Here is an 11,818-nt window from a genome sequence, read left to right as displayed (position 1 = left end):
GGCATATTCAACCTTTATGACAAAACACACACATTGAAATGAGTGTAATATAAATATTATAAATGTTTATATAGGTCTGTGTCAGTTGTCATGAAGGCAGGGCCACTGGAGCGGAGCATACAGGGGGGTACTGGGGCAAAGACCCACCACTTTCTGACTAAGTTCAATACCCTAACATCAAAAAACTCTGCTCTCCATAAACCTTGCAGAGCACTGACTGAACACAAAACTGAACAAAAAAAAAAACAAAATCATTGGCAGAACCAATCAAAATCTCTATTTCTGCTGGTGGGCGGGACATTTCCCAAACAGGAAAGCGTTCGTGAGTTCATGTTCAGTGAGAGGAGCTGCAGCTCACTGGTCTGGTAATAATGTTACATGAGCTAATGCAGAGTCACAGTTTATGTTACTACACTGTGTGAATTTACTGTCATTTTGAGTGTTTCTTACTGCTGTTGTGATAATATCTGGCCATACTGTGCTCCCTTAGTCTGTAATCAGCACCTTCTCTACATTCCCATAGTAGAACCTTTCCTCACTCTCATATCCAAACCACAGGGTGGAACCTGATGTATTATGTGTTATGTAATTACTTGATTATAGAGTATATGACATATATGTACATTTATAGAACAGTATTAATGTTGTATTATAGGCTGAACTGCAGGTGTTAAAACAGCCCCTCCCTCTGCAGCACTTGATTTGAGTAAACTATTTCATTTACATAACACTACAGGGCTTGGTCATTGTTTGGGGCAGAAGCTACTATCACTGGTCACCTTCGCCAACTTAAACGTTTAAAACTGTAGCTTTAGTTATTTAAACATCAGTTCTGTGATTATTTTAGTGAAGTAAACTGTTCACAGGGGAGCGCTGTAAAGGTTTTCTAAGCATGCTAGGACCCTGAGCTGGGTTTCAGAGTGCATTGTGGGATTTCACGAGCGCTGGATGTTCTCCACTCGGTTTTCACACATGACCACAAAATCAGCGCACTTCCAGATACTGCTGGACATTGTGAATAGGGTCCAGGTTTGGAGACATGTTGTGATGGTTTTAAATTGCTAGCGACCCCTTCTGCACAACATTGTTCTTCATGGGTTCTTTAGTAAAGGGAATGGTTCTTTTCTGTCTACATAGAACCATTTCATGCTCAAATGGTTCTTTGCATGGTAAAATAGTTCTTTAGATTGATGGAGAATGTGTTGTATGTTTATGGTTCTATATAGCATCAAAACGGGTTCTTTTGTTTGTCATTGTAAGTTTGACATTGTAGCAGAAACCTTTTTGGTGTTGCATAGAACCCTTTTCAAAAAGGTTCTATAATAGAACCATTTATAACACATTCTCCATCAATCTGAAGAACCATTTCACCATGCAAAGAACCATTTAAGCATGAAATGGTTTTATATAGAACTCCTGGTTCTAAAAAGAACCATTCCCTTTACTAAATATTTATTTACATGATGACAGAAAACAAATTTAAACGTTATTGGTAGTAATTTCAGTTTTTATGCTATTTAAGCCCCATAGCTAACATTGTTTATTTATTTATTCCAGCAACTACTTTCAGCCTTTTTCTTTTCTCTCGTTCTTTCATTTATATGTTTTATTTGCATGTATTTTATTTGTAAAGCATCTTGAGCTGTATTGCTGTCTGTATTAGTAACTGTGTTAACTAGCAATAAATGTACTATTTTTGGCATATTCAAATATAATCTGATCTGTCTGTTGGAGCTCGGTTAGCGCAGATGTATTTCAGGACTGTATGAAATTCTGTAGATGATGATGTTTCACTCGCTAATTAAACCGTAAGATATGTGTTTCTGTCTGTTCTGTGGAATAAAAAGATAATAAATATAATAAAATAAGACCATTTCTCACAAATGAGGACATTTGAATTTCGGTTTATTGCAGTCACAGTTATGCAGATCTAACTGGGCTCAGCTTTGAATAAAGTGATTGGTTGAGATGTTCTTCAGGACCATGAAGAGGTTCACTTTGTAATCTTGATCGTTCCCCTCAGTCTGAAAATTAGAAGAAAGAAGTGACAAAATTAGAAACATGAAGAACTTCCCAGCAAAGTCTACAAGAGAAGGTGCTCATGAAGTGAGAACCTGGGGAGCATTATGAACAAATATAGTCCAGCACTCAACATTTTAGACATAATGATTTGATTCAATGAACTTGGACCAATTTCTGATTCAATTAATTAATTTAATCTAATTAAATTAGACCACATTACAAGCTGTTACCTCCAGGGAAAGCCGAGTCAAACCGACTGATTTATTCAGGATGATTATTTCCAGAACAGCTGGTTTAAAGTCAGCATGAAAATGAAATCATAACTCATTATGACCAAAAATCAGAAGATATTTTAGAGGCAAGGCAAAAGTCATTACATTTTTTTGTTGGAAGATAAATGGACAACAATGTTGTGGTCTTTTAAAATTAAGTAAAATTATGATTATAATCAGAGAACTAGTAACAGGTTTAAAAAGGGTCCAAAATCTCACTGACATTAATTTTGTGTGGCAAACACATAATAAACCATTCTGAGCATCATTAAACTATAAAGATATGTTTAGTAAACATTTATACCTGTATCTTATATAACTAAAAATGTACTTTCTGGTTGAATAATCAAAGCTGCATTGGAAACCACCTGTTCAGACATTTTCAATGGGATTTGCAAAAATAATTAGTAGCCATTTTTGTACAAATTACATCTTAGAGGACCAGATCACACTCAAAAATAAAAACCTCGATCTTTTAAGATTTATTTTAGCGTCATGGACTGCTTGCTGTCAGCAGATTTGTACCGTATAAGATAAGGCAGAGCTTCATGTTAAAGGTTGCAGAGTTCTTCTTTTAACTGTTGTTTTTAAATGAGTGTTATTTGGATCTTCCGTGCACCAGCTATTACGAAGATGGAATTTTTAATGATTTGGATTACGTTATACGTTGTATTTTCTGTGATGCTGGGAAGCACTGAAACTTGGACAGGGAACTTGGACAGATCACTATCATACTATGTGCCAAAGTCGAATAATAATGAAGCCGCTGAAAGGTTACCGAGAGCTTCAACGATGCGCTCCCACGCTCTCCAGATCAGCCGGGTTTTATTTTGGGGGGCTTTAATACTTGCAGGCTGCCTGCTTTTATTCCAACGCTATATTAGTATGCTGATTGTCCGACGCGCAAGACGCGAATTCTCGATCAGTGTTATGGAAATACCTGAGGCCTACAGTGCGTTGTGTCATCCCCCATTAGGCAAATTGGACCATAATGTTGTACATCTGCTTCCAAAATATAAGGCAAAGCTGAAACAAGTGAAGCTGGTCATTAAAGAAATCAAAGTCTGGAATGACAGCAGTGAAGAAAAACTTCACTGACAATTGTTTTTTGACTGCTGAATGAATGTGAATGAACTAACTGAGACAATAAGTGAGTACGGAAAGTTCTGTAAAAGCAATGCCACTGCTGTTAAGACGGGTAAGATATATCTGAACCAACAAGGTATAGGTTTCTAAGGAAATGAAGCAATGTCTCAATGAAAAGGAAGCCTCATTTACTAGTGGTGATGTGAGTTTAGTGAGGGAAAAAAGGAAAGAACTTAGAAGTATAATAAAAAAAAAGGCAAAGAGGAGTATGGGAAGAGGGTGGAGGATGGATACTTCATGGCAATGTGAAGGCTGCGTGGAATTGTCTCAATAAAAAAGGAAAAAGGTTGTTCCCTCAGATATTGTCTCATTCGCCAATGAGTTAAATCAGCTTTATAGCAGATTTGAATGGTTTGGTTTGTGATAATGCACACACCATTGTTAGTAACTAAACTCTCATTATGCTCAATGAGAGAGAAGTTACAGTCAGTCTAAATAAGGCCCCAGGTCCAGATGGCCTGAGAGGACGAGTGATTAAGAGTTGTGGACCCCAGCTTACGAACATGTTGTGCCACAGTTGTGGAAGTTGTCCACAATTACTCCTGCACCAGAAAAGTCTGTAGCTTTATTTCCAAATGATTTTAGACCAATTGCTCTGACCAGCGTTTTGGGTAAATGCATGGAAAAGGTCACTGTAGGTCACCTGACAAGGTCCACGGGTAAGCACCTGGATCCTTCTCAGTTTGCCTACAGGCATGGGTGGAGCACTGGTGATGCTACACTTACTGTAGTGAATACACTTGCTAAACAGCCAGAAGCTATTCTAGGGTTTTATTCTTAGATTTTAGTTTAGCTTTTATTTCCATGTAAACACATATTTTACAGCAGAAGCTCTCTGATCTTGATGTGAATTGAGGGCTTATTTTATGGATTAAGGACTTTCGTTCTTAACGGCCCCAGAGAGTGTCTGTGAACAGCGTTATGTCCAAGCAGTGGTGCTACAGGGGTGTCTCCTATCACCAGCCTTGTTTGCCATCTATTGTAATGAGACGTAAATTCAAGACCTCTCATTTTGTTATTATAAGCATGTGGATGATGGCCGTGGTTGGTTTATTTCAAGGGGACACTTATAAGGAGGCTGAACATTTTAATCAGATTGGTAAATTAATTCATGTTCAACTAGAGCTCTTACTACAAACAGCAGTTCATGTTGTATTTTCTCACTCTACTTGACAGTAGATTAAGGTTTACAGCCAACTCTGATTATATCTTTAAAAAGGCCTTACAACACGTGACCCTGCGGAGGAAACTGAACAGTTTTTCTGTGAGTAGAGGTAATTTAGAGCTGGTCTACAGGAGTTTGGCTGAGAGTGTTTTGACGTATAACATACATACTTGGTACGATATACTCGGAGCTACGGATAAGACCAGGCTGTCTAGCGTTGTGAATATGGCTGGGAAAATCATATGTAAACCACAAAAACAGTTACGCGAGATATATTTGTCTGGTAGTAGGAAGAAAGCCCGGCAACCTACTCATCCTCTGTTTGTCAAATTTAATCTCTCTTTTCTGGAAAGTGTTACAGGGTACCTGAGACCACAAAATTATTTTTGAGAATAAATTTATTCCTTATGGACTTTTTTGATTAACTCATGAGCTACTCGTTGATTTGATGTAATTTGATGATGCTGTACTGTAATTATTGTGATGACTGGTGTATTCAAAGCTGGCGTGTACTGTTAGATATGTATGTACTTTTTAATATCTATGTATTTTATATTTTATATATTTTTTATTTTGTGCAACCTGGTGAAGCCAAAGACAAATTTTCAGAAATGGACAATAAAGTTTATTCTATTCTATTCTATTCTAAATAGACTATATAACAATTTTGTATATTATATTTTTATGGCGTGTATTTTAGTTCTTGTCTTTTTGTATATCTTGCCCGGCAACACACTTTACTTGAACCCAACTACATAACATTGACATAAACGTGTCATAAACATGTTATGGCAGATATCAAATGCTGTCATGAGCTGTTCATGGCATGATTATGTCAGTGTTATGTTGCAGGGTTCAAGTAAAGTGTTATCTCTTGTCTTACATTATAACTGAATGCAGCAGTTCAAATGAATGTATCACTGTATGCTTCCTGTGAATCTGAACTCTTTTTGCACTACATAGTGTAGCAGCAACACCAGGCCTACCTCCAGGACAAAATCACTGAGGGTGATTTTCCCATGTTTTATTGGCCAATTTGTAGTGATGCTAACTGCAGCACAATGCATCGTTTGCAGTGATCAACTGAATGTTTCAGGCATTTAAGCACTATGTAGATTAACTAAACTCTCTAACCGAGGTGTTACACAGAACTGTAAAGTTTTCTGAACTATGCCACAGCACTGCTCTTCACTAGAAGGCTGTCTAAATTAATTTTCTTCTATGTCAACTGAGGGTGCAAAAATTTAAACTGAAGGCGGGCCTATGTCTCTGCTCTGCGATCAAGTACATTCTTGAACATATGTATACTGTTGCTGCAACAAAATAAGTTGAATATTGTCACTTTCGTCACTGTCTCCAAAACAGAAACTTTACAGGAGACAGAAAAAACATTCTTAACTTGTGATGCAAGTTAATGCAACAAATTCTTTCCAAGTAATTTACCACCAATTTTTCACCATTTCTGATGGTGCTTTCATGATAAAATTTTGACACAATGCAAAGGTTAACTGAAGTTTTCAAATTAGGCAAAACAGGAAAAAACACCAAAAATGGAGATACATTTGGAGATACGTTTTTTGAGCGCCAGTGCCGATTTATTGTTGCTGCTGACTGAAACTGAGCACTTTGCTGCATTACTTAATACTGTCTTGTCTCTCCATACTGGACGTTTGTTGTTAAAACGCACTTGAATGTAATAAACATGAGGAAAATGGAAGGTTCACGTCATACCTATTACAACGGCACCTGCACCTGCAGCAGCTGCGCCTGTTAATGATATCACAGTTCATGTCAGCACCAATGTATGTGATATATACAATGAAAATGAACATGCTGATTTATCATTTCAAACCTTTTACGCTGCCGCTTCCTGATGATGCATCCACACTTGCAGCAGCCACACCTGTTAACGACATCACAGTTCATGTCAGCACCAACGTGTAATTACATCATTTGTCCTATGGCAAAAAAGAAGTAAAGAAGGTAGGTAGAGCTTTTCAAATGTAAAATGTATCCTTTATAATTACACTATATATATATAGTTACTGAAATACTTCATTTAGATCAGGTTAGATTAGAGAAGTGACTTGCAGGAACCATCAGGGGGTTCACAAAATATCCTCAGGAATAAACAACAGCTAGTTGTGACAAAACTCTAGCACAAAGTGCAGCTAACCAGAAACTGGACTTAAGTCGAACCCCACTTCCATTAACCAGTGGTGACATCATACCTTCTGCTGAGACGCTTGGAGCTGGAGATGCCTTAGGGGTGACTGATTTCAGGTCTACTGAGGGTGCCGGTGAGCTCCGTGCCCATGATGATGGGATGCTGATGCTAGGGAACTTGCTGAGGTCTCCAGCAAACTCCAGCAATGATTTGTAGGTAGCGATCTCTTTCTCCAGCTGCACTTTAGTGCTGAGTAGCACCTGGTATTCCCGGGCCTGCTGAAGAGCACTCTCCCGCACTGAGGCCAACTCACCCTCCAGACTACCAGCCAGCCGACTGAAAGTGAGGAGCTGCTTCTGCTTCTGCCCCTGAATCTCCACCAGGCGCTGCTCCAGTTGGTTTTTCTGCAGATAGACAGGGAAGTCAGGCATAGGTCAAATGAAACTTGGATGAGATTAGAGGGGGTGGTCAAGTGGAATTTAATTGTTGACTGGATGGGACAGGATTTAGGTCTTGTTCAGTTTGTACTCAGGAGTAGATCAAATCAGACCCAAATAAGAGGAGGTCAAATAGGACTTGAGTGGAATTCATAGGATGGTGATGTGAGACTAAGGAGTGGGTCAGGTGGGATGCAGATGTTGGTCAAGTGGGACTCCGTTGAAATTTGGAAGTGGTTCAGATGGGATTCAAGTGTTGGTTGGGCAGGTTGCAGAAGTGGGCAAAGTGTGGGATTCAAGTGTTGATCTGGTGGAATTCAGGTGGGTCATTTGGGATTCAGATGTTGCTCTGGTGGGACTCAGGGGTGGGTCAGATGGGATTCAGGTGTTGATCTGGTGGGACTCGGGTGAGTCAGTTGGGATTCAGGTATTGATCTTTGGGACTCAGGGATGGGTCAGTTGGGATTCAGGAGTTTATCTGGTGGGACTCAGGGGTGGGTCAGTTGGGATTCAGATGGTGATCTCTGGGACTCAGGGGTGGGTCAGTTGGGATTCAGATGTTGATCTGGTGGGACTCAGGCATGGGTCAGATGGGATTCAGGTGTTGATCAGGTGGGACTCAGGGGTGGGTCAGTTGGGATTCAGGTGTTGATCTGTGGGACACGGGTGGGTCAGTTGGGATTCAGGTGTTGGTTGGGTGGGATTATGAAGGGAATCATGTGTAGGTCAGGTGTGGTGTGTTACCTGGAGCAGTGCTGCATCCAGCTCTGTCTGCAGGGTCAGGATCTGAGTTCGGCTTGCAGCGATCTCAGCACTTCCAGTCACGGTGACCTCAGTAACATTTGAAATCTGCTGCTCCTTTGTTGACAACTAACAAAAACAAACTGTATCAGTGTGTGTGCAATGAATGTACTGCATGCTGCATTTGCATGGTAAATATATATGTAGGTATTTGGTACAGTACAGTAAGATGAAGTCTGTCAGGGCGCACATTTTAATTATTTACCAGGTAATTGGATGTGTACAAGAATTTAAACTCTTAAATGTAAAGATTTCTAAATGGTTTTTGGTGTATTTTTAAAGGTTGGATAATATAGTTACACACTTTATTATTTTGTCATATTTATGACAGCGTAATACGTTTTTGTGCTAAATATTTTTATGTTGATATTAGAAACAACTTTTTTGATAACTAACTTTTGAGCTTATATAGTGAACCTGTTTTTTGACTTTTGTAATCTTTTAAGGTTTGATTTCATAACAAAGAAGAAATGCTTGATTTTGGTTTTTGGATCCATAAAGATCAGTTAAACAGTTTTAATAGTGTCATTCCTCCCGCAAAAATGTTACTGAATTCTTCTGAATAGCATGTATCATCTACTCGTAAGGTTCTTGTAAGGATGCACAGGTGAGTTTATCATGTAATTTCTTGAGGTTCTCTTAAATTGCATATTGTAATTTTGTGTATTTTATGTTGCGTAATGAGTTATCACAGACTTGTATTAGATCATGATGCACTGTAAACAGTTTAACAGTCCTTTGAAGGATTCTTTGCGGAATTAAAAGCAGTTCTTCTATAGCATTGATCCAAAGAACCTTTTAGTCCCCTTTATATTCAGTAAACACCTGTTTTGGTTTCTGGAGTACCAAGATTGACCAAGATGTCTGCGTACCTTTACAGCATACCAGTTCTCAATTTCTCTGTGGTTTTTCGCTACGATGTTTTCATATTCAGCACGGAGGTCAGCCAGTCTGTGAGAGAGATCCACGCTGGTCTCCGCCTGAATGTCTACGGTCAGCGTTCCTGCCACCTGCCCACGCAGAGACAACACCTCCTGCAGCCCAGGAGTCAAAAGTCAGTGATCAGAAGTAGTCCAGCTTAGCTCTTTTGGTTTTTCTTAGTCTCTCTGTTTAACTCTTTGTGCCTGCCTCTATCTCTCTCTGTCTCACCAGCTCATGGGTGCTTTGGATGGTGTCACGATCTTTCAGCAGTATTTGATATTCCTGTGTCAGAGCAGCAGTGGCCAGGTCATATTCCCTCCTCACAGTCTTCAGGGCAGCGACATCGCTCTCCACCATCTGCCTTGCGGCAAGCTCATTCTCATACCTACATGCACACATTCCAGAAAAAAAGTAATTTTTTTTCAAAGTATCTTCTCACTTAGGAGCTAGGATTTACAGGACAGATGAAATTACATGTAAAATACTCCAATTAATATTATTTGTAATCAGGAAACAAAACTAAGCAAAGTCTTCCATGTTACATCCATGTCTCTAGATAGAGGAATATCCTATGGAGCTACATCAAGAAAATTGAGGTGATCCTATTTTTTCTGTTTTACTTCTTTTGATGAATCTCATTTAATTTGCTGAAGCTTAGCTGTAGCAACCTCCTTTTCTTACAGAATCAGAGAATTCTTTTTTTCCTGTTTTTCCCCCAGTAATGAGGGCATAAGCCAGCAGTTGCTTTTTAAATAAATATTCTGCTGTTTAAGCGTTATTTTTTGCAGTAGAAGGGACAGTAAAAAAGTGGAATACAAACAAAACAAAACCCTTAAACGCACCCTTAAATTTCACCAAATGTTTCTCCATACTTTGGAATGTTAGGGATACGGTACTTATATGTTGCCAAATTGCCATAGTAATGTAAAACTTATCAAAAAATAATAAATAATACAAGTAAATATATTTACTGATATTTAATATTTTCTTTGTCACTGCTCACAGTGTAAATGTAATGCAGTAACCAATGTAGACTGTCAATTTTGCTTGTTTTTATTACACAATAAACACTAAAAAATAACCAAATAAGTTTAGCCAAATGAGTAAAACTGCCACTCTGTGCTCAGCACTCAGGTCTTTTCAAATGAAGCCTTGAAGCCAAACAAATTATGCTGTGAGTTGGAGGCTAAAGACCAAAGAGTGTTCAGCACAGAGTGGCAGTTACTCATTCTCAGTTACTCTGTCCTCAGACATGTGAAGCCTAAAGGCATTCACAAACAGAGTATGATTTATTTGTGCAGTATTTTCAGAGGACAGTAAATTAATTCGATCACATGTATAACTAATAATATCTTGCATACCAAACATGATTTTTCAAACGGCAAAAACGCAACATAATTCTATTCACACTGTTGGAAATGTGTAAACTATTGCTGGACACAGGATCCATTTGTCCTCTGCTTTCTCATGGATGCTGTTAGCATCTCCAACTGCAGCTCAAACAGGACTCAAACTGAGTTATAAACATTCCAAGCTGTATCAGAAAACTCTCATGAACCAATGCTCTAGAAGAACCTGATATACCAATAATGCCCTTTTCAAGTTTCCATCCATACCAGGTACACTTTTACATTTTAAAACCGACTTTATGGAAAGCGACGGACTTACTTGATTCTGTAATCATCGGCCGCCAGTTTGGCATTATCGATCAACAGAGCAAGGCGTGAGCAGTCCTTCAGAACATCTGCAAGCTGAGGAGAAAGAGCAAGACTTCAGTGTGAACTTTTTGTTTCAAATCAGAGGTTTTCCTGTTAATAAGTGCAATTAAACAGAGAGGATGTGCACCCACCTGCTCTCGCAGAGGCTGTAGTTCAATCTGGTAGGCCTGCAAGTCATACGTGACCTGCACCTTGTTGGCTTTGAAGCCCCGGAGCTTCTCCTCCAGTTCACGGTTGGCAGTCTCAAGTTTCTTCACCTTGTCCAGGTAGATGGCCAGCCTGTCATTCAGGGACTGCAGCTCCAGCTTCTCATTGGCAGCGAATGGGTGATGACTGCCATCTGCAATCTCTCCAGTCCAGAAACCAGCACCACCTCTGGCACCACCTCCAGCAGCCCATCCTAACCCAAGCCTGCCACCACCTATAGCACCACTTCCAGAGGCCAAGCCTAAGCCAAGCCTTCCACCACCAACTGCCAAGCTTGCTCCAAGCCTGCCACCACCAATGCCTACACCTATGCCTGAACCTAATCCAAGCCCAATTTTGCTCTGGACACCACCGCCCAACCCCAACCCCAAAGGGTATCCATAGCTGGACCTAGCTCCACCACCTCCAACCCAAAGTGACCCAGACCCAATTGACCCAACGCTGGAATTGCTCTTCTGAGGTGGAGGACATCGACCAAAGGAGGAGCAGGAAGAGGATGAAGTTGGTTCAACCGAAGCCATGGCACTGCCTGAGAGAGCAAGAGCAGACGAGACAGTTTCTGCTGCTGCTGGTGTGGAGAAGAGCGTTAAATGTGCCTGTTTTATACCCTAGTCAGGACATTTGCATAAAGCTTGGGGGCTGAGTGCAGGATTCCCACACCCAAAATTTTCTCCCACTCTATTTCTTTGTGCATTTTTTCTTTCTTTCTTGGCATGGTTTAGTTATTTAGCCATTGGCACTGCAAATGAATGCTATTTTTTTCTCATACGTACTACAAAAGATAAGAGCATGGTCGGGGGCAAAGCCTGTGGGATACTTTGACCCACAATCCTTCCCATGTGTGGGAAAACTCCAAATGCAAAATCTGTAATCATATATGCAAAGAAGAACCCAACCTCTGTGAGAAATCAGATCTGTAACGGCATCATAATTTGAATTCCACATATCGAGACTTTGTAGTA

General features: G+C 39.8%; 1 protein-coding gene across 1 annotated transcript; it reads right to left on the bottom strand.

Moving 5' to 3' along the window:
* Window positions 1–1,888: 1,888 nt before the first annotated feature.
* LOC118798093 (keratin, type I cytoskeletal 47 kDa-like) lies at window positions 1,889–11,445 on the bottom strand. The gene is made up of 9 exons (XM_036557432.1): window positions 10,781–11,445; window positions 10,600–10,682; window positions 9,160–9,316; window positions 8,883–9,044; window positions 7,954–8,079; window positions 6,837–7,176; window positions 6,458–6,508; window positions 6,337–6,372; window positions 1,889–2,024 (listed from the first exon to the last, which is right to left on the bottom strand). The coding sequence occupies exons 1-9, from the start codon at window positions 11,375–11,377 to the stop codon at window positions 2,020–2,022; spliced, it is 1,557 nt and encodes a 518-aa protein (XP_036413325.1). The 5' UTR covers window positions 11,378–11,445; the 3' UTR covers window positions 1,889–2,019.
* Between the last annotated feature and the right edge of the window lie 373 nt (window positions 11,446–11,818).

Source organism: Colossoma macropomum, unplaced genomic scaffold (assembly GCF_904425465.1).
Source record: "Colossoma macropomum unplaced genomic scaffold, Colossoma_macropomum, whole genome shotgun sequence".
Taxonomy (NCBI): domain Eukaryota; kingdom Metazoa; phylum Chordata; class Actinopteri; order Characiformes; family Serrasalmidae; genus Colossoma; species Colossoma macropomum.
This window is presented reverse-complemented; position numbering and strand designations above follow the sequence as displayed.

What these genes read in the sequence shown, in the direction of transcription:
- LOC118798093 (XM_036557432.1), bottom strand. Translation starts at nt 11,377, where the DNA reads ATGGCTTCGGTTGAACCAACTTCATCCTCTTCCTGCTCCTCCTTTGGT. An exon ending in GCCGATGATTACAGAATCAA is followed by an intron (nt 9,317 to 10,599) that starts GTAAGTCCGTCG and finishes GTGTGCATGTAG; the next exon opens with GTATGAGAATGAGCTTGCCG. An exon ending in AGGAAGCGGCAGCGTAAAAG is followed by an intron (nt 6,373 to 6,457) that starts GTTTGAAATGAT and finishes TATCATTAACAG; the next exon opens with GCGCAGCTGCTGCAGGTGCA.